General features: G+C 40.1%; 1 protein-coding gene across 1 annotated transcript in view; it reads left to right on the top strand.

Moving 5' to 3' along the window:
- ADCY1 (adenylate cyclase 1) overlaps positions 1-26,577 on the top strand; it is a 139,239-nt gene that overhangs the window by 65,774 nt on the left and 46,888 nt on the right. Inside the window, exons 4-5 of the mRNA XM_008497154.2 lie at positions 8,480-8,591; positions 22,598-22,725. Coding sequence (XP_008495376.2) covers positions 8,480-8,591; positions 22,598-22,725 — 240 coding nt within the window. The remainder of the gene's footprint in view (positions 1-8,479; positions 8,592-22,597; positions 22,726-26,577) is intronic.

Raw genomic sequence — 26,577 nt, 5'->3', positions numbered from 1 at the left:
GTCAAGAATTAGGAGAATAAGTAGGTTTTTACAGGCAAATATGCAGAGCACTTTGCTGCTGTGATTAAGTCTGTAAATCCCTTTTTCCTTACCCATCACTTGACAGGGTCACATTCATGATAACGGAGTCTCACATCACTAAATTTGACTAAATGCTGAACATTTTATTTTTAGAAGACTTTTTCTTGTGTTTAAATAGCATAGAAGTGGAATGGCTATTTTTTCAGCTACTGTATACATCAGAGAGAGAAGAGCATAGGGAAAACAGCAGAGAGGGAACAGTCAAGCAGGTTTTTAGTGTGGAGGGTAAATTCTTGGTGCAGCTGGTGGGGGACCCAAGCAGGCAAGGTGTCCTGATGGACCTGCTGGTTATCAAGAGAGATGGACTTGTGAAAGATCTGATGTTTGGAGGCCCCCTTGAACATAACAACAATGAAACAATTGAGTTCTCTATTCCTGGAGAAGTAAAGAGGGAGGTCAGCAGAACTGCCACCTTGGACTTCCAGTTGGCAGACTTTGACCAAATCATTAGAAGCTGATTGATCTCAACTTGAAATCAATCTGGCTGCAGCTGTCAAAGATAATAAGAAATGCTTCTACAAATATATTAGCAACAAAAGGAGGACAAAGGAGAATCTCCATCATTAATGAATGTAGTGGGAAACACAGTGATCAAGGATGAGGAGAAAAGTGAGGTACTTAGTGACTTCTTTGCCTCTGTCTTTAGTAGCAGGACCCGTTGTTTGCTGAGCTGGAAGACAGGGATGGGAAGCAGCTTGAAGCCACCATAATCCAAGAGGCAATGGTCAGCGACTTGCTGCACCACTAAGACACACACAAGTCTATGAGGATACACCCAAAGGCATATCCCTTTTGGTATGTCCCAGAGGGAGCTGGTAGAAGTGTTCACAAATCCACTTTCCAACATTTACCAGCAGTCCTAGCAAACTCAGGAGTTCCCAGCAGACTGGAGATTAGAAAATGTGATGCCCATCTAGAAGAAGGGCCAGAAGGAGGATCCAGGAAACTACAGGCCTGTTAGTCTGACCTCAGTGATGGAGGAGGTTATGAAGCAGATCATCTTGTGTGCTGTTATCCAGCATGTTCAGGACAACCAGGGGATCAGGCCCAGGCACCATGGGTTCATGAAAGACAAATGCTGCTTGACAAACCTAATCTCCTTCTTTGACAAGGTGACACACTTAGTGGATGAGTAAAGGCTGGACCTTAATAAAGCCTTCAGCGCTGTTCCCACAGTATTCTTCTGGAGAACCTGTCTACAGATGGCCTAGACTAGTGTGCTTTTTGCTAGGTTAAAAGCTAGGTTAAAAATTGGCTGTACAGCTGATCCCAGACTGTTGTGGTGAATGGAGTTAAACCCAGCTGACAGCCAGTTACAGGTGATGTTCCCCAGGCCTCATCACTGGGGCAGGTTTAATATCTTTATCAGTGATATGGATTAGGGGATGGAGTGCATCCTCACTAAATTTCCAAATAACACTAAGTTGGATGGGAGTGTTGATCAGCCTGAGGGTAGGAAGGTTCTACAGAGGGACCTGGACAGGCTTGATAACTGGGCTGAGGCCAATTGGATGAGATTCAACAAGGCCAGGTGTTTAGTCTAGTCCTGCAATTGAGTCACAACTCCATGCAATGCTACAGGTTGGGGAAGAGTGGCTGGAAATCTTCCTAGCAGAAAAGGACCTGGGGGTATTGATTGACAGCTGGCTGAATATGACAACAGCGTGCCCAGGTGGCCAAGAAGGCCAGCAGCATCCTGGCTCATTTGAGGAATAGTGTGGCCAGCAGGACTAGAGAGGTGACTGTACCCCCTGTACTGGGCACGGGTCAGGCTGTACCAGCTCTGTTCAGTTTTCTGTTCCCCACTCCAACAAAGACATCAAGGTGCTATAGCAAGTCCAGAGAAGGGCAACAAAGGTGCTGAAGGGTCCAGAGAACAAGTCTTATGAGAAACATCAGAGGAAACTGGGGTTCTGTAGTCTGGAGAACAGGATGCTGAGGGGAAGTGTTATCATGCTCTACAACTACCTGAAAGGAGGTTTTAGTGAAGTGGGACTCTTCTCCCTAATAACAAGCAACAGAACAAGAGAAAATGGTCTCACGAAGCACCAGCGGAGGTTTAGATTAGATACTAGAAGAAAGTTCTTCACTGTAAGGGTTATTAAACACTGGCATAGGCTGCCAATGGGGTGTTTTAATCACCATCCCTAGAGGTGTTTAAAAGATGTACAGATATAGTGCTTAGGAATATGTTTTAGCAATGGTCTCTTTACAGTTAGTTTAATGCTTGGACTCTATGATCTCAAAGGTCTTTTCCTACCAGAATGATTCTGTGATTTTTTTTCCCTGAACCAGTGCCATCTTGAACAATGTTCTCATAAAGCATGCTCAGAGAAAAAGAGAGGGGAGACTGCCCCAAGGATTCACGTGACAACACAGAGGCTTTGTAAATTAAAGACGCTGAATTTTGGATGAGTTGTTTCTGTGATGTCATGTTACCTAACCTGCTCTGGTGAACAAGTGATTTTATCAAATTGGTTAAATCATAGAATCATAGAATGACTTAGGTTGTAAGGGACCTTAGAAATCATCTACTCCAACCTCCCTTCCACGGGTAGATGCACCTCTTATCTAAACAAGCTTTCTCAAGGCCTCATCCAACCTGGCCTTAAACTCTTCAGGGGAGGGAGCACCCACAACTTCTCCAGGCACTCTGTCTCAGAGTTTCACCATCCTTGTACTAAAGAACTTCTTCATAATATACAGTCTAAACCTATTCTTCTTCAATTTAAAACCATTTCTCTTTGTCCAATCACTGACACTCTTACGAAAAGTCTCTCTCCAGCCTTCCTGTAGGTTCCCTTCAGTTACTGGAAGGCAGGTATTACGCCCCCTGAAGTCTTTTCTTCTATAAGCTGAACAATCCCAGCTCCTTCAGCCTTTCCTCATAGCAGGGGTACTTCAGCCCCTGGATCATCATTTTGGACTCGTTCTAATGGATCTGTGTCTTTCTTATGGTGGGGACACCAGAACTGGACACAAGTTGGGTCTCACAAGTGCAGAGTAGAGGGGGAGAATCACCTGTTTTGATCTGCTGGCCATGCCCCTCTTGATGCATCCTAGGATACAGTTTGCCTTCTGAGCTGCATGAGTGCACTGCCAGTTTATGTTGAGCTTCTTGTCAGTCAGCACTCCCAAGTCCCTCTGTTCAGGGCTACTCTCAACACACTCTACCCATCTTGTAATTGCACCTGGGGTTGGTCTGACCTAGATGCAGGACCTTGGACTTGGATTTGTTCAATCTCGTGCAGTTGACACTGGCCCATTTCTCAAGCCTGTTAACGTCTCTCTGGATGGCATCCCTTCCCTCAAATAAATCCATCACACAGCTTGGTGTCATCAGCAGGCTTACTGAGGGTGCACTCAATGCCATTGTCTACATCGCTGACAAAGATGTTAAACAGCACTGGACCCAGAACCCTGACCCTGTGGAACCCTGCCACTAGACCCTGAGGAACCCCACTTGTCACTGGTCTCCAGGTGGGTGTTGAGGCTTTGATCACAACTTTGAGTGTGATCTAGCCAGCTCCTTATCCATCAAGTGGTCCATCCATCAAACCCATGTCTTCATCTTGAAGACAAAGATGTCATGTGGGACACTGTCAAATGCCTTGGACAATTCCAGATAGATGATGTCTGTTTCTCTTCCTATACTAGAGTTGTAATTCTGTCATAGAAGGCCACCATATTTGTCAGGCGTGATTTGCCCGTCGTGAAGCCATGTTGACTGTCACCGATCACATCGTTGTTTTTCATCTGCCTTAGTACAGATGGCAGGAGGATCTGCTCCATGATTTTACCTGGCACAGAGGTCTGAGTGATTGGTCTGCAGTTCTTCGGGTTTTCTTTGCTCCCATTTTTAAATATGGGGGTTATATTTCCCCTTTTTCAATCTGTGGGAACTTCTCCAGACTGCCATGACTTCTCAAATATGATGGCTAGTGGCCTAGCAAATTCAGCTGCCAGTTCCTTCAGGACCCATCAACGTATCTCATGAGGTACCCTGGACATGTGCACTTTCAGGTTCTATAGGTGTTTGCAGACCTGATTGTTGCTTATTCTGTGTGGTTGTTCACTCTCCCAGACCCAGTCGCTGCCCTCTGTGATAGTGTGGCTTAAGTACTTACCAGCGAAGACTGAAGCAAAGAAGTTGTTAAAAACTTCAGTTTTCTTCATATACTTGGTAACCAGGTCACTTATATCCCTCTGGAGGGGCCCCAGATTCTCTTGATTTTCTCTGACATATCCTTAAAAACCTCTTTTTGTTATCTTTCATGACCCAGGTCAGATTTTACTCCATCAGGGCTCTAATTTCTCTAACCTGGTTTCTGTTTTCAAAAACAATTTCCTTGTAATCCTCCCAGGTTACCTGTCCTTGCTTCCACCCCTTGTGGATTTCCCTTTCATGTTTGATTTTGGCCAGGAGTTCCTTGTTCATCCATATATGTGCCTCCTGGCCTTTTTTCCTGATTTCTTTTTTAGGGATGCAGTGCCATTGAGCTTAGAGGAGATGATCCTTGAAAGTCAACCAGCTTTCCTGAGGTCCCATTCCTTCCAGGGTCTTGTCCCATGGAAAGCCTTTCAGGAGGCTCCTGAAGAGGCAAAAATCAGCTCTTTGGAAGTTGAAGGTTTCAAGCTTGCTAAGCACCTCATTTTGTGATACCCTGAGAATCCTAAACTCCATATCCACTGCAGCCAAGGCTGCCCATAAGCTTAACATTCCCTGAGCCCTCCTCGGTTGGTGAGTACAGGGTCTAGCATAGCACCTCTCCTCATTGGTTCCTCTATCACGTGGAGGATAAAGTTATTGGTGCATTCCAGGAATCTCCTGTACTGGTTGTGCCTTGTTGTGTTGTCTCTCCAACCCATGAGGACCAGGGTTTGTGAGCAAGCAGCAACCTCTGTCTATGAAGGGCCTTATCCACTTGGTCCTCCTGGTCAGGTGGTCTGTAGCAGACCCCCACTGTAATGTCCCCTTCCCTTCCTTTCATGCTCACCCACAGGGTCTCCGTCTTTTCTTCATCACTCAGGAGGTGAAGCTCCATGCATTCTAGTTGTTCATTGACACAGCAGGCAACAGCCCCTCCTCATCTCCCCTGCCACTTATTCCTGAAGAGCTTAAACACTTCTAGTCCAACTCACCTGTCATGGGAGTTATTCCATCATGTTTCTGAAATGCCAATCAAGTCATAGCACTGGAGGCACGCAGGCATCTTCAGCTGCTCCAGTTTATTGCACTTGCTGAGGGCCTTCACAGAAAGGCATTTGAGCTGTGCCCCTAATGAAGTGTCTGGAGCCCCCCATGAAGTATAGTTGGAAGATTACAACCCCTTTTTGTGGGTATGAGCTCTAATTCCTACCTGTCCCTTTTCAGGTATTCCTCTCCTTCCTAAACCATTAATAACTTCTTCATTTCCCATTGCTTCTCTGTCAACCATCACAGCTGAGATGGGAAAATGGGAGTCTTTGCTATCACACCATCCTACAAACCCTGGCTTGCTAGCCCCAAACTTATGCCTAGCAGGCCTAGTTTTATCCCTTTACCGCTTCAAATCTCTATCTATGAGCCTTGATAACTCCTGCCCCAAGATCCTTTTCCCCCTCTGGGACAGGTACATCCCATTTGGTGCCAGCAGGCCTAGTGACTTATAGAGTGACTCATGATCAATAAATCCAAAGACGTGCTGATGACACCAGCCCCAGAGCCATGAATTGATCAGTTTTCTCTTCCTGTTGATTTCCCTGTTTTTCACCACTGTTGGAGAGACGGAGAACACAACTTGCGCTCCTGATCCTTAACCAATCACACCAAGACCCCAAAATCTCTCTTTATTGGTTTTGGGTTTCTTGTCACCTCATTACTACCCACCTGAAAGAGCAAGAGCAGGTAATAATCTGAGGGCCTCACCAGTGTGGGACATTTACCCATAACATCCTTCATCTGCACCCTAGGGAGGCAGCAGACTTCCCTATAAAGTGGGAAGGGACCCCTGCACCCCTCAGGAGGGAGTCTCCCACAACAACAACCCACGTATTTTTGTTTTCAGGGTTATTTTTGGTAGCTTGCCTGGGATGAGTTGGTCTTGTTGGCACTTCTGGTCTTTGAGAGCACTCTTCCTCACTAATAGCTGGTTCCTTCTGCAGGGCCCCATAGCTGTTCTGCAAGGGCAGTGAAGGTGCTGTGTTACTTAAGAGAACATGTCTGCTCTTTTTATTTTTTTTCTGTCAGGTAGGGACATGTTCACATTGTCTCCATTCCTGCAAGTTGGTGTGGGAAGGCTGGGAGGCTTGCTGAGAGGATATGGAATCCTGTGCTCCACTAATAAGGGTTACTTCCCATGCCATTTTTGTAGAGATCAGGTTGTGGAAACACTCAATCTAAGTCCTTCTCACTTTTGTAGATACTCCTCAATCTGCTCACCTCCTCACTGAGCTCGATCATTTCATCCTGCAGCTGTGGTCATCATCCTGCTCTCACCAGGCACAGCCAGAGTCAGCTACCCCCTGTTACCAGTGAAAGGCAGTGGCACTCCTGACAGTCTGTTACTTGGATATGGGAGCACCCTCTGAGTACCCACATCCAATCTGGTGGGTGCTGGGAGCATGGTCTTTCTTTGTTGGATAGACACCATTGTACCTGGACCCTGCCCAAAGGCTGCCCTTGCCAGCTGCCACCATCACTGTCCTCGTCACTCCCTATAAGCTCAGCCCCTGTTTGCTCACTCTCCTCCCTGTGGCTCTCTTGCTCTGCTCTGCACACTACTTTTATGAAAGCTGTGCTCTCAGCCTCACACGCCAGAGCTGCCAACTCCAGTAGAAGCCAGGTATCTTCTCTGTCCCTCTGGCTTCCCTCACTCTGGGAACCCCCCTGTTTGACTCAATCAAGGCACAGGCACAGAGCTGAGCTGCTGCTGTTTCTACTGTCTCATTCTTCATGGTCTGAGGTTGCAGAAACAGAGGCTGAGTCAGGAGTTAGAATCATAGAATCATAGAATTGTCTGGGTTGGAAGGGACCTCAGAGATCATCGAGTCCAACCCTTGAACCACCGTTGCAGTTGCTAGACCATGGCACTGAGTGCCACATCCAGTCTCCTTTTAAATATCTCCAGGGACGGAGAATCCACTACTTCCCTGGGCAGCCCATTCCAATGCCTGATCACCCTCTCGGTAAAGAAATTCTTTCTAATATCTAACCTAAACTTCCCCTGGCACAACTTAAGACCATGCCCTCTTGTCTTGTTGAAAGTCGTTTGGCAAAAAAGCCCAACCCCCACCTGGCTACACCCTCCTTTCAGGTAGTTGTAGAGAGCGATGAGGTCTCCCCTGAGCCATCTCTTCTTTATGCTGAACAACCCCAGCTCTCTCAAATTGTTTCTCAAGTTGTTTTAGCTCTTTTTGGTAGCTTCACTGGAGAGTTCAGACTTGGTGGTGATGAGTGGGAAACAGTAGACTTGTTAGTCCTGTTTTTCCAGCATTTGCTATTTTATATATAGTGTAAAGGTTTATTGAGGGGAAGAGGAATACTTATTTTGACTTTGTATTTGCAAGCTAAATTTTACACAATGTCAGGTATACCTAGAACAGTAGCATGGAACTCTTTGTTAACATTTTCATAAATACAGACTTGTTTAACATTAATAGTCTGTGTGTTAGAGATAAAGGCATTTGATTTCTGCAGCAGACTCTGGGCATCTACCAACAGATGAAGGAATCTAAATAATAAAAAGGATCACAGTTCTGTACTCTCTCGAGTTTCAGGATCTGCACAACAATTTTTTTTTCTGTTGTGGTAGTCTCTGTGCTACTTTCAAATGTCTCCCCCTGCCATCACAGATGGGTAGGGAGTGTTAAGGGAGATTAAATTGTTGGGCATTTAGACCTTACAAACAGTGATGAAAGCCAGAAACTGAGGCACACAGCATGGTACCAGGAAACCTGGCCGGACACTAGGTTGCTAGATCCTCAGAAGAAGCAGTAAAACCACATCATGAAGCTACTGCACCCAGGTCTTTCAGAACTCAGCAAATCTGATGTGAGGTTTATCAGTTTGGATGTATAACTCTGACAGTGCAAAATTGTCTTTGAAAGCAACAGAGCTGGGAATATTCCAGCTTTAAAGGGGAGAAACTGTTGTTCTCTGTGCTCCTGGAGTGCTTATGAGAGAAACTCATGAATTGGGTGCTTTGTCATATCTATACTGAATAGGTATATAGGTATATAGGCATTGAAAGTGCCAGTATTGTCTACAACAGTTAACAGCAACAGACTGAGGCCTGTTTGTCTGAATCTTTGCCATTTTGATTCCACCTAGCACTTTACTGGTCACATATTTTTTTGCTATAAAAGAGGATCTGAAGGTGGTTTCTGTACTGATATCTGTCTTTTTTCTTCCTCACAGCATTTTGTTTGCAGACATTGTGGGATTCACTAGTTTGGCATCACAGTGTACTGCCCAAGAGCTAGTGAAGCTGCTGAATGAGCTCTTTGGCAAATTTGATGAATTAGCTACAGTAAGTACAATATCCTTATTTCAATTTATTTTGAAATGCTTTCTGAAAAATGATGCATGAGTAACACATATAATAAATCTTCAATAGACTGATTCAGCCCCATGTATAGTGAATTTCTAAAGCAACCTCTTTTCTGGAGAGAAAACAACTTATTTTAATTGTTCAGGAAAGAAGCTACATTGCTATTTTTAAATGCATTTTTCTTCCTCTTCCTCGAAGGCCACCAGTGTTCTTCATTAGTTTTGTTTGCACAAAACAGAAAAAAGATTTCAATATTTACATTTCTGTCCTGCATGGGAAAAAAACCCCAAACCCAGTGTAATGGAAAATATGTACTGGCAGTATGGCATAAAACTACGTTCTGTGATAGTAAGAAGCTAGAGAGCAAAATCCACTCTTCACAGAGAGAATTTCTTGTTGCAGAAGTTATGGTAGCTTTTCAGAGAGGCTATTAAAGTGGAATCTGTATCTGTCCTGGTTTGGGCCATGACAGGACCCAGTTTTCTTTCTTGTAATTTTGCTTTCAGCTAAGTCCCTTGTGAGTGGCTGCACTTGCTGAAATGAACAGCAAGTTTCTCAGTCAGTGCCTGTTTTTAGGACTGATAATGCTCGATGCTTATAGTTACAGCTAGAGAATGATATGCAGAACCAAGGCCACTGCTCAGTTCTGAGGAACATCTTATGTTTCAGAAACAGAAAAGGAGTAAGGAGGTCACACCTGCAGCCCTCCTTTAGGGAGGAGTGAACAAGATAAATGACCAAAATTGACCGAACAGAGTATTCCATCCTATAAGTGTCATACTCAATATAAATTTGAGAGATCACAAGGGTCAGACCCCTTCTGCCCTCTTCCTTCTTCCTTACTTTGGCCTTTTGCCTTCACCTGCTCCTGTTTGCTTTGGCATCCTGGGAGGATTCTGTCCATTCCTCTGCCTGTGGTCCTGATCCATGCCAGCCCATATCTGTGTGTTCCTGCCTCCAGATCCTGACTGCTGCTGACCCCAGGAGTCCAGCCTGGACTTTCCCAGGGCTGCCCTGCAGCCTCGGTGGTGATATGAGTGTTACTAGGGAAAAGGGAGGAAGGTGGTACCATTGTTCTGTATATCTGGATATATTTAATAATTTTTTTAATCATTACTGTTTCTTTAAAGCTACATTAAAGTGTAGTTTAGTTTCCAATCTATAAGTTTCTTGCCCTTATTTTCTCTCCTTTCTTTATCAGGGAGGGGGATTAATAGAGAGCATCTGTCATTCAGTTTAATTGCCAGGTCAGTGTTAAACCCTGACAATATCATAACTGAGGCTTATGTTATGGCCATTGAACTGACATTCTGCCAGATTCCCCAAGGAAATTAAAATGAGAAAAATGTTCCTTGCCTATAACTCCTAGCAGTCTAATGGTACCACAAGCATTTGACAAGAAATTAGAGGAATGGCTGTGCCTGAAATAGCCACATATTTTGTTTCAAATCACATTTAACAAAAGGCTGAAGATGTGTTCTCCCCTTTAATAAAGCACAACTTCATCAAATCTATCTTTTTGCCAGCCGTGTCCTCAGCAACTTCATTGCTGTGAAGTATCAGCTCACATAAATTATGCTCCTGCACTACCCAGATACTTTGTCTTCAGACTCCATGCAGCAGCCTAGAGAACATTAGTTCTTTAGGTCTCCAACATGAACAGCATCCACACTTTTTCAAGTTGAAACTTGCTTCTCCATTATGTAGTCTTCCATGAGAGGTCAGAAGCCTGTGGACACTTAGCATCTATGTCTCTCTCTTGATAAACAGCTGTTAAGTACCCCAAGGAGAAAGAAATATTCTGATCCACAAGATGCAAGGTTTGAGGAAGACCTATTCTTGGTTACTGATTGTACCAGATCTTCAGTTCAAGTCAGAACAGAGGGGGACTATTGCATGTTCCCTTTCTCCACAAAACACAGAATATTAATTTTGATGCTGAGTAGAGATGTAATGGAGGTGTTTGGTTTTAGTATAAATTTCTAATACACTTATAAGCCTTTGTGCAGTCAATTTATCACTGGAACTGCTGGCAGTACCTTATAAAGAGTGCACAGGGTACTTCAGAGATTTCTGTTTTAGAAATATGAGACTGCCATGTAGATGGTTATTAGCAAGAGTTTAAAAGGCTTAAAAAATTCAAATAGTCTCCTTACTTTCCTTTTATTACTGAATTTAATCCTCCAAATGTCAACCAGTCATCTAATAAGTTCTTTAAATTTAAAATGCTGTAATTTGTGGAGTTACCATAGCTGTGTAACACAAGGCAAACTAGTAACATGGGAGTACTGTGACATAACACAAGATCCCACATATGCACACAGAAATGCAGATAGTTGGGACGTGTGACAGGGCAGTGATGCCCAGAACAAGGCTCCTGCACCATGCTTCCTTGGCAGTGGCCAGGTGCAGCCAACTGGAGATGTCCAGTTGGACAGAAAAAAATCATCTCCAGCCAAATGGAGATGTCAGTGACACCTGAAGCCAGGGTACCAGGCAGTTGTCACCTTTGGTAAGAGGCATGAGTTGTTTGTTAGGGAGGAAGCAGATCAGAGGTAGCAGAAGAGCCCAAAAGCCTTGGCTTTTCTGTTTAGGCTGCATGCATTCTTTTTCCAAATTTGAAAAAAAAAGTCTCCGTTTCTTTCAGCTGTGATAGTCAGATTTAATGTTTACTTGTCTTAGTTCATACTGTGCTGCATTTGGGTATGATTAAGGACAGAACATAGGAGCTCTACTTGGCACCTTCTGATGTGGTAAAGGGAGATGTGTTATAGTATCTCCTACAGTCAGAGGAAATGTGCTGAGAAATCCTTTTTAAGAAGGATTCTGATCTTCTAGTTAAAACAACTTCTAGGTGTTCATTCTTAGGTCAAAACAGAGGATGACTGCTTTTAGAACAGTGTCATCCTCTAGTATTCAGAATTCTGAAGGAGGAAATGGCAGGGACTTCAAAGGAAGATGTAATGGTATATAGGTTATGTTCCCTGTGATTGCTGAAGTCTGATCTGTGAGTGTGTATGCTGTGTATTGCTACTCCTTAGGAAGTAATGTCAACTGGGAGGAACAACTTATGTAAGCTCTTGTTAAATGAATTGTCCTGTCTTAAAACTGTAATAGTTTATAAAATCCCTGTCACTGCTGTGGGAAGTGTAGTAAGTGTAAGACATCATATATTTGTTGGGAAGTCTCATGAAGAGTCTTGACATTTGGGCATTTTTGCTGTTCATGTGTCTGTAGAAAGACTTTTTGTTATCTTCCACCACTTTTTTTTGTTGTCTTCTACCACCTTTTTTTTTTTCCATTTGCAGTTATGTATACCTTCAGGCTTTCAGTATTTGTAGGCTGAGTCTGTTTTTATTTCTTTTCATTTAGTATCCTTTCCTGATTACCGTCTTTCCTTTTAAAAATTTTTACTTTCTAAATTTCATGTTTAGTAAAGTGATTTTTTGTACCTATTCAGCCTCAAAGCTATTGAACTTAACAAGGCCACTGAGCCTTAGGGAAAGGGTCAGTAAACAGTATTTTTAATCAGCTACTCTGTTGGGTTTTTTAACTGTCAAGAACAGTCAGTCCTTTGTTGTGCTTTAAACTAGCTGTTCCTAGAAGCAATCATTTTAAGAAGTTCATTCTGCTGAATCTATGTAATGCTTTTAGTTTATATGAAAATAATTACGATTTAAAAAAAAATATAACATTATTGAAGTTTTGTGGGCTGGTTAAGATGGGAAAGTTAGTGCTGGAAAACAGATATGAACTTAGAGAACATAACCCTTATTTGTTGAAATTTGTTAGCGTGCATCTGGAGGGTATATTTATAAAGACTAATTTTAAGCATATTTTTCACCCCATGTGCCCTTGATAGTAAGTGCAGACACAGGATCACACTGAGGCAGATTATGCATGTAAGTGTGAGTACAGTTCTGAACAGCCATCTGGAGAGGTCTCCTAGAGAGATCTAAGGAAGCAAACTTTCTTAAATTAAAGTAGCCTTAATGAATATGCCTGTGACTCTATAGGATCCGGGACTACTGATGAGTGTATGGTGTGAAGCTAAAGTTCTCTTTGGGGCAGTTTTCCAGAGAGGAAGATAATTTCACACACTGTAAGTGTTGTAGGAACACATAAATAGGCAGGTACCACAGGGGTTAGGTCTTGCCTAACTTCCCTTATGGTGCTTTTCAGGTAAGATGATTCTGTGCTTAGCATGCCTGTTCTTGGTCATAACTTTAGTCATAATTTGTATGCTTGTTGTAAATTACCAAATTCTCTCTTAGTTTGCTGTTAATCTGAGTTGCCTTAGTATAGGATTGTGCTGGATTATTCTGATCAGCTTTAGGGGCTGTCACTGTGGCCATTTGTACTGAAACCATTTGTTTTGACTAATTGTGCAGTTAGCATGGAGAAAGATATTTCTGAAGTTCAGTGTTTCATCCACGGGAGATGTCTAATTGCTCTCCAGATGTGCCTTTTCCATGTCATTCTTGTAGAGGCAGTCTGACTGATAACCCAGGTGCATATTTTATCTGTCTAATGTACCATGTGTATTGTTGCTATGAGTATGTCTGTTACCCTGACAAATTAACCTCTGTGGAGTACTGCAGTTAATTCATTCTCAAGTTTGTTGTTTTTTGGTTTTGGGTTCTTTTTTTTCTTTTATACTGGGACTAAAAGCTGTGCAAGAACTGGTGTAAACTTTTAGATCTACTATTTGTCAGCATTATTCTCTTAAAAAAAGTTATCAATGTAATTGATTAAATTTTTAAACCCACAGTTTAAAACTGCAATGAAATGAAAAGTTAAAATTTGTATTCAGTAATTAACAGGATTTAATAAAATTTTCTAATGGGCTTGAGAGTTTTCAAAAGTGTATTATCACTACTGGCAATGTAATGGAGCTGGCTGTAGTTTTCATGTCACTTCATTACACTCAGGATTTCACTATAATGTTTATCTGATAAGCTCGCTTCAATAATCTCACACGTTGTGACCCATATTCAGCATAGTCATTAAAAAGGATTTGGATACTTCAAAGCAACCATGTTGGCAAATAATTTGTTTTACTGAAAAAAAAAAAAAAAAAAAAAAAAAGAGTAAAATAAAACTGTAAGTTCAATTACTGTTTGTCATTAATTAAAGTTGCACATGGCATGAGTAAATTTTGCATCCAGATCAGGGGCTCCAAGCACAAGAAAGACATGGACCTATTAGCATGGGTCCAGAAGAGAGTAACAAAAAAGTTCAGAGAGATGAAACACCTCTCCTAGGAAGAAAAACTGAGAGAGTCAATGTTGTTCAGCCTGGAGAAGATAAAGCTCCAGGAAGACCTTATTGCAGCCTTTCAGTATGAAAAGGGAGCTTGTAAGAAAGTCAGTACCAGGTCTACAGTAATAGGACAATGGATAAATGTTTAAACTGAAAGTAGATTTAGATGAGCTATAAGGAAGAAATTCTTTATTAATAGGTCTGAGACACCAGAACAGGTTCCCAAAGAAGTTTTTGATACCTTTATTCCTGAAAGTGTTCAATGTCATGGATGGAGCTTTGAGCAATCTGATCTAGTGGAAACTGCCACTACCCATAACAGGGAGGTGATCTTTGAGTGTTCCTTCCAACCCAAACAACTCTATGAATCTTTGAGTCTATGATTTTCAGAGATTTAGCTTTTAGAAGTTAACCTAATTAGGCTTGATTTTAATCAGCAAAGAAAGAGGACAAATGGGCAAAGAGGATCTAAAGGGGATTTAAAAGGGGATGATGGCTGGTACAGATGAGTTCCTTAACAGCAGAACTGCGCCCTTCCAAAGGTGCTTGGAGCTGTAATGTGTTAACTAAACCTCTGAGTAAAGGAAAGAGACTAGTAATGTTGGCAACATTACTAGAGAAGTTTAGGTTGGATATTAGAAAGAATTTCTTTACGGAGAGGGTGATCAGGCATTGGAATGGGCTGCCCAGGGAAGTAGTGGATTCTCCGTCCCTGGGGATATTTAAAAAGAGACTGGATGTGGCACTCAGTGCCATGGTCTGGCAACCGCAACGGTGGTTCAAGGGTTGGACTTGATGATCTCTGAGGTCCCTTCCAACCCAGCCAATTCTATGATTCTATGATTCTATGAACATGTAACAACACCCACATATCTTCTTAGCAGAGAGTGTTTGAATCTCCTGAAAGGAGGGGTTCAAACTGTCCCATAACTGAAAGGCTCAGCTTGGTTAGTGTAAGAGTAGTACAGTGGATGCATGTTAAAATTTGCATTTATGGCCTATGTTGTGTATCTGCATTTAAGAGGGGACAGGTAAATTTTCAGACCTATGTCTCTGCACGCTGTACATATACATACATAGGTACAGGCACATGTATTTGTACAGCGTGATAGCTAAAACACAGGTTTTTTCCACTTCTGTTCCAATCTAATGAACAAATTTCATTAAATCGAATAGAAGTCATTCCAGCCTTAGAGGTTGTAGTAGAAAATACTATTACTTCTACTAGTCTCTTTTATGTCTCCATACACATTTGTAAATACAGATTCTTAACTTCTAGAGTGATTTAAAGCTCTCTAATGCAATTTTCTGTTGAGATTAACACTTTGGCTTAAAGTACTATAAATATTTAATATATATTGCAAATGCAAAATTGATTGAAAATAAGGTGCAGTAGTGAATTCTATCTTGTCCTCTCTCAAGACCTCTTTGGAAGCAGAATGAAGTTCTAAGTTCATGAAGACAGATGAGTAGGAAATGTATTTTATTGCTATACATTTTTCCAGAGTTTTAGAGGTCCTTTTTTTCCCCAGTTGTAGTTTTATACTGTAATGAAAGGACTGTAATTGTTATTTGGTTAGCTTGGATTATTGAATTATGCCTTGGATCCCTGAGGATTAGAGGTACAGCTGGTATAAATGAGTGTAGTTTCCCTGAAACCCATGATGCCATGCTGATTAATATGAACAGAAAATTTTCTGCCATTTGTATACCTGATTCAAACAGCTCAGCTCTGAGCAGCTCTTCAAAGCCGTTGAAATGAGTCTTTCCAAATTAAAAAGTATAATAAACCAAGAAGGAAAGAAAAAAAAAAAAAAAAGGAAAAATATGGAGTGGAATACAAGTCAGAAGTACTTCTGTGATGGGGCCCTTTCCTGATCTTCCTCTTGGCTCACTGAACATCTGTGAGGGATGGTGACCATGGTCCTCTGTGGCACTCCCTGGGCTCAGTGATGAAACTCCTGAAAGCAGTGGAAAAGCCAGGAAAGGCTATATTCCTTCTTCAGCCCTCACTGTTCACCACTATCCCCCTGAATTAATTCTCCTCTCAGTGAAAACTGAGCCATCTGAGATTTTAATTCTGGTTGTTTCCCCCTACCCAAGATGCCTCTTGGAGTGAATAAAATATATAGCTAATAATGTTAGGAGTATCAGGAAGTAGAGCTATGGTATTTTTTTCCCCACAGATTCAAACAGCTAGGATAGGGAATAGATGGGAGGGAGGCACATTTGAGCTCAAGAGCAAACAATGTGCCCTGTACTGCCTGTGCATCTCCTTCAACTCCTCTGCTGCATGCTGTGCTGTTCTTTTACTAATTTATGGCTATGTGTGGCAATTCCCAGAGGAATTACCTGAGATTTGGTGAAGATACCAAAGGCTTTCCCCAACAGAGTAAAGTCTAAGACCAGACCTAATAGATCTCCCCGTTTTACCCCAAGTTTTAAACAGCTGAACTTGGACATGTATTGGCTTTTTTTTTCCTCTCTTTTCAAGACACTAACTTTACAATTACTAAGGATCATTGCTATGACCAAACTCTTGTTCCAACTTTTTTAGCCTAAACAAAACTAAGTGTTATTAGTACTCATGTCCAAGAGCATTTTAGGAGAGTGTAAGTCTTACAGAGTCTGAGTTAGGGGAAACAGGAATAACTGTTTATGTATCATTTTGTAGGTGTTAATAATTATTTCTCTTACTCTTCACAGCATAACTAAACCCAAATTGGCTCAATGTAGTAAACAATCCTTTACGTACCTTAGTTGACACAGTTTTTATTAGTAGGAACAGCAAAAAGCACACCTACAAATCAGCAGGCTTTGCATAAAAAGAAGTGGGTGTGTATAATAAGCATAAAATATATTTTAATTGAATTACATGAGGTCAGACTCATCCATGGTATAAATCCCCTGGGGTTAGTGTAGTTATGAGAAAGAGAAATTTAACATTTAGCTTTTAAAATCTTGCTTTTTAAAATTGTAGTCTCTCTGACCTTCCATTTTATTTCACTTTGATAAGTGCTCACATACCATGATTACACGTGAATACTCAGAAATACTCAGACTGTTGCAGTTACAGAGGGCAGAGCAGGGAACTCTTCCCTGCATCAACATCTCCCATCTTTAAAATAAATAAAAGAACCAAACCAAACCAAACCAAAAAAAAAAAAAAAAAAAAAAAAAAGAAAAAGAAAAAGAAAAAGAAAAAGAAAAAAAAAGCAAACTGGCAATAGCAACAAGAATTGTTGTAATCTGATATGAAAAAGATCCTCCCAAAAAAGATTTTGGACTTAACCATACAATCTCTCAACTCAAGCGAACATGTAGGTGTCTGCTTATGTATTCTGCTAGGAGAGGCCTGAAAGCACCTTGAAATTTGTTATTTCTTTCACTCAACCATTTTGATACACATATTTGTAAACTATGACATCTTTTTCCTTTAGTTTTTTAAAATCCTTATCCTAAGTATGCAAAGCAATGTATCTTGTACAGTACAAGAATATGGAGTTAATGGTCTAAATTTCCAGTCTTGCAGTCTAAGTTGGCAGACTTCTCTCATTCTGCAAAATACATTTCAATATAGAAATACCAACAGCAGCAAAAACCAGTGGAGTTGTTAAAAGCAGAAAGCCCCCACCCCCTCCTGCTCTACTGTTCTACTTAGAGGTAGGATGAACTGCTTTATGAAGGGTTTGTTGCAAAGTCTAAAGAAAGCTCTTAGCAACTTTCAGCAGTATTCACTGCTTCCCAAATTGGCCTTCAACTTCACACTGACAAACCCTGGGACTGAAAGCTGTGCCAGAGGAAATTCTGCAGATCCACTTGGAAATGCCTCAGTGAGGCACTGCAGGTGGGCAAGATGCCTGACTTATGCAGTGCTCGTAATCTCCGGTGCTTTTTATCATGTGCATAAACCAAATTCTCAGCTGTTCCTAAACAGACAGTGTTTATATCAGCTGTGACTAGCATTCCTAACTTTCACACCTGAGTTCATCACTGTCACAAATGATAAAATATTGTTGAGTCAAGGGCTTCTTTGGAAGTTGCTGAGGAATCAAAATGAAGAGGAAAAAGATTTATTTTGTTAATTTGCATATCAGTCCCTAGAAAGATTGTTCTTACAAAGTTGCACAGTGTCTGCCCTTCCTGAAAGTCTACCTCACATGTCAAGAAAAAGAAAACTATTTTGCTAGACATTACTTTATATTAATTGATTATTATAAATAAAAATAGTGAGAATAACATCTGATAAGGAATACAGTGGTTGTTTAAAAATTGCAGTTGATTTGGTCATATGTTTTCCACAAAAATTCTATAGTTCTTGTTGCTTTTTCTTTTATTTTTTCCCTGCATAAGTAAAATCTGACTTGGGAAAGAGGTAATGGATCAAGCTCTATTTTTTTTGCTCTCTCTTAAATTATCTACCAAGCTTATAGACCATGCTGTGCCTGTCTGACAGTAATTTTGTGTGTCCCATTATAAAATATGCAGTATTATTCTATTACACACTAACCTCTCTAACTTATTAGAAATGAGATATTTTTAAGGAAGGCACTGAATAGGAGAGAGTGCCAATTACTTAGCATATATGTGTTGCCCACTTCACATCATTCAAATGGCTTTTTTCTTAATTTGGCTAAAATTTGGCTGGATCAAGATGTCATTGCCTGGCCACAAACCATGCATACTGATTTTGAAGATGTAAAGGGTTTTATAGAGGACTGAAAGGTCTGGGTCAGAACTGGATTTATTTTGGAAAGTAGCTTCCATCTTTAACTCCTGAGTAGTCTCTGCTGCTTCAAGAATTGCCCACATTTTAAAAAAAAGGCTAATTTTGGTAGTATGATTTAGTGTTTTCTACTAAAAAAAATAATGGTTTCTATAATCTTGAGATGGAAGACTCATATTGTGTCAGTATAGATTTTGAGGTCTGCATACTACTTTGTACACATCAATAACTATTTTACTTATATAGTACCATTTAGCCAAGCATCTCAAAAATAACCAGTTAAAACTCTTTAAGCAAATTGGTGAGACATTTTGTGGCTATAGGCTGTGGAAATACTCTAAAGCCTTGGTGTTAATGCTTCTAGAATAATTATGTTCACACATTCATTAAAATAGGTATCTATAGCAATAACCAGTGGTATATTTAAAGTCCTGGTGTACAGCAGAAATGTTAAGTAGTCACTCTCAGAAAAGCCTTCGTCATGGTCCATAACTATCATTATTAGTTATTATTAAGTTTTAATAATTATTTTATATTTTGTTTGTGAAAGAATATTGGCCTCTGCAGGTATGCACCACAAATTGCAAAGCAGCCAACTTAAGAGTTAAACAAATTGAATGGTTTATTCAAGGAAAAGCCTCCAGTAAGAGAAAGGGGTTTCAGGAAGGGTAAATAATTAGGTAAAGAATTCAAACAATGCAGAAACAGGTTTTCTTCTACTGCTGCTTCTCCTTCTTCTGTTGTTTCTGCTTCTGCTTCTTCTGTGCACCACTTGCATTTTATATCACCTGCCTGCTCCTTCAAAGTGTCTGTTTATCATATGAAAAGCAGATCCTTGAAGGAGTAAACAGAAATAGCAGAGATTGGCACCTTCTACTCAAGCTGGCTGGTTATCTTTGCTGATTCAGGAGACATTTTTTTCTATTCATTGGCGGGTATTCACCACAGCCTTTTATACTACTGAATAATTATGCCCCAAAAGATGTCTCTCTTCTGTGATTCAAGATCTGAATTTATTGCTTAACTTACAAAAAGAAGTAGAGAAAACAATTTTAACAACAGTGTTAGTACTCCTTCTTCCATGCTTGATTTTATTGAACTTGTTCAATGCTCTTAAACACTGGCAAGGGAGACAGGTGTGGAAATGCCTGCTTCTGGAAATATGTGATAATAAGCCCAGAATGCCAGTTTTGTCAGGCCAATGGGGCAGGGCTTTGGTAGCAGGAGAGGAGCCTCAAGGGTGGCTCCTCTGAGAAGGTGCTTGAAGCTCCCCCATCTCCAAATTCTGGCCCCAGCACTGGCCAAGGCTTCACCCATCAGCAATACTGGGATGTTCCTCTGCAATTACTATATTCAAGAAGGGGGAAAGAATTGCTCTAAGACCTCAGGGCAGAGGGGGAGGTGAGCTAAGTACCAAAGGTGAGAGCAATGCAGGAGCAGATTTACTGAGATCAATGAGGAGGAAAGGGGAGGTGGTGCCCAAGCAGAGGTTTCCCTGCAGCCCATGGTGGGACAGCAGGCTGTCCTCATGCAACCCATGTAGCACAGTGGAGCAGCCCGGGAGGGACTGTGGTGGAGTAGATGTGGAGCTGCAACCATGGAGAACCCTGTGCCAGGGGATGTGAGTGTTCCTGAAGCAGGCCGTGACTGGAGCGGTCTGTGCCTGAGGGCCTGCACATGGCAGGAGGGACTCTGCCCCATGGGAGGGACCCCAGGAGAAGAGTGTGGGGATGCTTCCCCTCTGAGGAGTAAGGAGCAGCAGAAAACATGTGAAGAAACTGATCACAACTCCCAATTCCCATCCCCATGTGCTGCTACTAGGGAAGGAGGTAGAGAAATTTGAAACAATGGGCATGGGAAGAAGGGAGGGGTGGGGATATTTAAGATCTGGGGTTTGTTTATTCTTTGTCTCGTCTTCATTCAATTAGTTTTAAGTTAAACTGTGGTGGTGGTTTTCCCCAACTGAGTCTGTCTTGCCCGTCACCATAATTCCTGACCCTGACTCAACCCATGATGTTCTACTAGGATTTTCTCCTGCCCATCCTACAGTATGGGGAAGGATGAGCAACCACCTGCCTGGCTTGTTGTTCCCATTTGGGCCTAAACCACAACACAGGTGTATGAGGTATCAGAGAAAGGGATTGCCATAGACATGACCATCGATTCTGAGCTGGAATACAGGCAGTGATGTGGAGGGTGTAAGGCTCAGTAAGAATATAAAGCTCAGCAAGAGTGTAAGAACTCAATAAGTCTTTGATCCTTATGGATAGGAAACTGGGTGAGAAACAACATGATTAGATTTGGTTTGTTTGCTTGCTTTTCAGAAATTTTCAATTCACCCACAGGTACACTTTTTTCTTATTCCCACCCTTTCTGACACTGAGGTAAAGTCTACGTAGTACACTGCTGGGAGAGGAATCAGATTTTTGTTAATCCTCTCAACTATTCACACTAATTTTGCATTGCACTTACTGACATAGTCCCAGGTGTGTAAGTTGGATTCATTTAATCAGGTTATTTAATTTTCTGTGCTATATTCTAAATGGGCCATAGTGTAGCTGTTGTCCTGAAAGCTGGGTCCATTACCCATTACCCGGCATGCAAAAAGCCAATCAAAACACAGCTTTAATATCCAGTATTGCATAGAAAAGAGAGCAAACTCAGTTTCCTGAAACACAAGTGCTACTTCTATGCCCAAGAAAGAACTGTAGAATTATTTGAACATTTGTACACATGAATAGTTAACTAATTCCTTGCTTCCGTTCAAAGTGGCAGTGCTCAAAAATTGCAATACAAGTGCTCGAAGATTAAGGAGCTTTTTAATAGTAGGGGTCCCCCAACTTGTGAGTGGGTATTTTAGTATGCTAATAGCTCCTTGATATGTTAATGTATGCTAATACAGCAAATTGAATTACTCCACATGTTTCTACCCAGTCCTCAAGGCTGTAACCAAGATAAGTTCTGGGGAGTGCTCCTTCCCACCCCTTTCATCTATCATGCATGCCTGTCTCAAGATTGGGCTGTTTACTCCTTGCCATGTGTTTTTGTCTAATTGTGATCTGGTTTAGACTAATTCTTTCTTTTTCACTGCTTTGAAAGCCCTATTTTTAATCTGAGTGTCTCTCTTGTTCTTTTTTATGTGATTTTTACACAAATGTAATTGTTTTCCTAAAATTTTTACTTTTTTCAGTTAATAGCTGCCATCATCCCTTGATATCCCCTCACAGTTTATTAAAGGCACTACCTCGTTAAAGGCTTTTTGTTACTTGCTGTCTGTTTTAAAATAATTCTTCTGTTCAGACCAGTGTAGTAATTGTTATGTCATCATTGGTTTTTCAAAATGAGAGCCATTTAGCCAGATTTATTTGGCTGTAGAAATTTAAGTGTATGCAAATGGTGGATAAAGTTAATGTTAATGTAAACTGCCTGTTTTTTCTGATCTGCAAGTGTGTCATATTTACACTGATCATGCTGTATTGTAAATTGCTATTTATGAATTGGTAATGCACAAATGTGTGTACTTTTACAGATAAATGCATCATCTTTCCTGGTAAGTCAGAACTTGATTTGAACTGAAAGCTTCTCAAACTACAAAGAGTTCCTGGTAGAGTTGTTTGGCTTCAGTCCTTTGGTTTGTATTCATACAGAAAAGAAGTCTCATTGCAACTCTTGGATTTGTACTGACCTAATGTGAGGGCAAGAGAATAATATTTTTTTCCAGAACTATAGTTTTAAGCAGTGTTACCCTATTTATGTGTGTTGAATAATGTGAGGCTTATCTCCAGTATATATATGTATGTATTTATAAATAAATAAATAAATATGTGTATGTCAGCTGTTCTGAACAGGAAACCCAAATCTCATGAACTTAAGATTACTTCATTTGACCACAAAAGGATTTTGTGAATGGTTGCATAGTACTGAAGAATATTTTTTCTGTAAATACTGGAATATTTATATGAATAATAAAGTTTTTCCCATTACTTTTTGATTAAAGGAAAACCACTGCAGAAGAATAAAAATCTTAGGGGACTGTTACTACTGTGTATCAGGATTGACCCAGCCCAAAACAGATCATGCCCATTGCTGTGTTGAAATGGGACTGGATATGATTGACACCATCACGTAAGTACTGTTCTTGATGAACCTGGAAGGGAGTGCTACAACAATTCCACGTGGCATTAAGGAAGTGCATTCTCAGAAAACACATTGGTGTCTGCTTGCAGTGCTCACCTAGCAAGTCACACTGTTGCTTTCATGTCTCACAATACCAATTTTATGAAGGGTGATTATAGACATTGATTTTCCACTCCATTTATTTGCTGTGAGAAGAATGTACACAAGTGTGAGAATGTAGAAGCAGATAGAGGTTCTGATTTAGGAACAGAAAGATACTGGGAAATAACTAAATATTCCTATGGCAAATTGCCACAAAGAAATTAATCCAATTTCTTCTTTTAGCTTGCTGATTTCACTTCCCTGTATGTCATGTTTAAACCTCAAATTTACTCTACTTTTTGGAAAACTAATTCAGAATTTGCTTTACTGATCAGAATTATTTCTTTATGCTTGAATGGGCTGCACTGATAATTATTTTACCAAGGCAAAAGGTGTGAGTGTGAGAGAACTTTGAATGAGCTTTTAGCAGGAGCTGAAGATCTCTTGCATTACATAGGAAGAAAGGGAAAAAGACGAGAAGATTCTTCACTACTCTATTGCTCTGTGTGTGTGCATGTGTGCATTATGGAGAGGCTAGAGAAGGGAGTAGGGAGTGCACACCTGTATTTGTATATAAATAAATACTGCTCAGCACAGTGCTATTTCATTTGGAATAAGCTTGAATGAGTAAAAGGGAATGCATTACATGTTGTAGAAAAATGTATCCTGTCACAGAGTTCACTGTAAGTTTTACTTGGGAGACTGGTTTATCACTGTGGAGATCATAACTGGTTGTTCAAACCTCGCCAGTGCCTTGGGAGAAGGTGGACATTGTGTACATTTTTTGTTGTTTCATATCAACCTTAAACTTTTATTTGATCCTGGACTCATTGAGCTTTTCTGAAAGCATAGGAAAAAAGGAGATAAGTACTTAAACCAATTGAAGGCCAATTCTCACTTCTATCTCAACTCATGTGTTTTTAATATAATGTTAATTTATAAAATATCTCAGGATGTGAACAGTTGGGTAAATGAAGCTATATTCTCACTCTCATTTAATGCAAGTTCATAATCTTTGTAAACGTTACAGAATTGATAGAAGACTTTGAAATCTGTGATTATATGTGATAGTCTATGATACTATAAAATAATGACAGAATATCCAAAGTCTGCAGTTTATGCATATGTGCATTTTTCCAGCTGTATAGGAATACTCAGTTTATAAGGAAGCCTTGGCCTTTAGAAGCATAGCTAGATATGCGGGCCTTGTACACATTTTCCAAAATCCTTGGCTTTTTAAATCCTTGTGAAAGCAGTAGGTGATGCTGTCATCCTCTTTTGGATCTAGCATTTGGACCTACAATTGACCTTCAATGTATTAGTAATTAACTGATCCCTTTTTCATGTTTTCATGTTTTCTGATCTTTCCATTTTAATACTTTAGTTAATACTAAATTAGTTTAATACTAATATACCAATATTAGGAATGAAATGTTGTAGTTTTATATTGTCATTTGTTGGCAAAAAAAAAAAAAAAAAAAACCAACTTGAAAAAGCAGTGGAGTTAAAAAGGAAGGAATAAACTCGGACTGTTCAGCCTGGAGGACAGAAGTCTGAGGGGCAGTCTATTCAATGCATAGAAATACCTCAAGGGAGGGTGTAAAGAAGACAAAGTCAAGCTTTTCTTAGTGATATCCGGGGCAAGAGGAAATGGCCATAAACTTAAATATAAAAATTCTACTTAAATAGAAGAAAAAAATTTTTATTGTGGACTTACTACAGAATCTGGAGAGGTTGCAGTGGAAGGCTGTGGAATTTGCATCCTTGGAGAGATTTAAAAGCCAGCTTTTTTTCCAGAGGCCTCTCAGTATCAGCAATTTTTTTATTCTAAGTGGATGCTTTGTATTGTGTTATCTAGAAATGTTTAGTTAGAGGCTGTGGTAACTAATTGAAGAATTTCAACTCTTTTTTTTGGGGGGGGGGTAGGGGGAACTTGGTGAACTCTCTAGAGTGTGTAGTAACTGGTGAAAGCATAAGAAGGCATGATGGAGAATATGCAAATTATTTTTAAGACAGGGACAGATTTACTGTTGTTGGATGGCTAGAAACCCATTTTCATTTGCAAGACCTGTTCCGTATCTTTTGTACATAAGCACAATTAATTAATCCCTTCTTTTTTTTCAAGAAGTAATTAGTAGTGTGAGTAAGGACTGTAAAATCTAGGATCACTACTTATTCCTTCTTAGTTGAACAAGTATCTTTGTTCAGCTGATATTAGGAAAAAGTAAGATGGTGCATTCCAAGTACTGTTATCCTTGGTTGCAGTAGTATTTTTTTCTTCAGTAGAGCATCATCTGCTCAGATATTGTTGGATTTTAGGTGAAGTTCAATTGGTGAGAGAAGCACATGGTAAGGGCAACTGCAGAAAGAGTTCCAAACCAGGAATATAGGTCTGCTGAAGATTAGGAAAAAATTCTTCACACTTAAACATAGACCGAAGTTAGAAGATGTATTCCCCACATTAATCTGTTTAAAAATACATTTAAAAAAATTTTAAAAGAAGTGAAGGGATAATAATGGTTAAATTGGAATGCAAAATTTTTTTTCTATCAGTTTGATTGTTAGCTGTTCTTTTTTATCAGTCCCATGAGATGCAGAGTCACTTTAATTTTTTAAACTTTCTCCTTTCATCCAGAGTTAGCTGCCAGTTAGTTGTCTTCTAAAAGTCTCTTCACTTTACTGCATAAATCAGGTCTTGGCATTGAAAATTTATGCTTGGAAGTCATCATCCCTAGTCACAGCTTTGTCATCTTACCTGGTATAAATATATAAATAAACAAGATCACTTGAATTGTGATTCAACTGATGGATCTGTGAAAAGGGCCTGTCCCAGAGATATGTATCACCAAGATGTCCCTTTTCTAGGAAATCAAGGAACAGAAGCTTCCAGTGGGTGGTTAATACAACTGTGGTTTAGTTGTGTTGAATGTTATATGAGTTCATATAAATTTTTACTGTTTGCTTTCTTCATATTCTGTGAAACTATTATTTGAGTACCCTAGAACATATGCTGCACGTATTATCTGAGAATGTTGCATCCTTACATTTAGATTGGGATTTTTTTTATTTAATAAGATTATAGAATACTTAAAATTGTTGCAATCTCATCTACCTTTTATGAAATATTTTTTCATGGTCACAGTTAAAGTAAGATCAGAATCATTATGGAAGGATCTTTTATTTTCTTAAAAAGAAAACAAAGTAGATAGTGTTCGCATCAGTGTTGATTTCTTCAGGTGAGTTTTAACTGTCAGATTTTTGTTAGCAATATAATTAAAATAGTCACGTCCATTGGCACATCTAATGTGCTAGATACTGCTCTAGCATGGCAGATGTCTTCATCTTTGTTTAGAACAGTGTGTTGGGCCAAATACCTTCTTCACCTTACTTAAATTGCTTGCCTTTGAAAGTTCTGCTCTATTTACTACAGTTTTTTACTTTCTAGTTATATTTATTAGCAAATTTCCATGTCAAAAAGTTTTGCCCTACTCAAACTTTTCCCTCTCTTGCCTATAAACTGGATAGAGTTCTGGCTTAAGCTAGTGTTAGGGGGGGAGTTTTGAACATTCTTAATAATAGCTTGTCTTTCCTTACTGAGCACTGCATCAAGAGATATAAATTATACTAAACTACTCCATCTCAGTCCAGAAATGTAACTTCTTAGAAGATGAAATGTGATGAAATGGAGGTGTTATTTAAACATACTAAATAATGCCCCAAGCAAGACTGTTTCCAATTGGAAATGAGGAGAGAATCTGG

Source organism: Calypte anna, chromosome 2 (genome assembly GCF_003957555.1).
Source record: "Calypte anna isolate BGI_N300 chromosome 2, bCalAnn1_v1.p, whole genome shotgun sequence".
Taxonomy (NCBI): Eukaryota; Metazoa; Chordata; class Aves; order Apodiformes; family Trochilidae; genus Calypte; species Calypte anna.
Note: the sequence above shows the minus strand (reverse complement) of the source record. Positions and strands in the feature narration are given on the sequence as shown.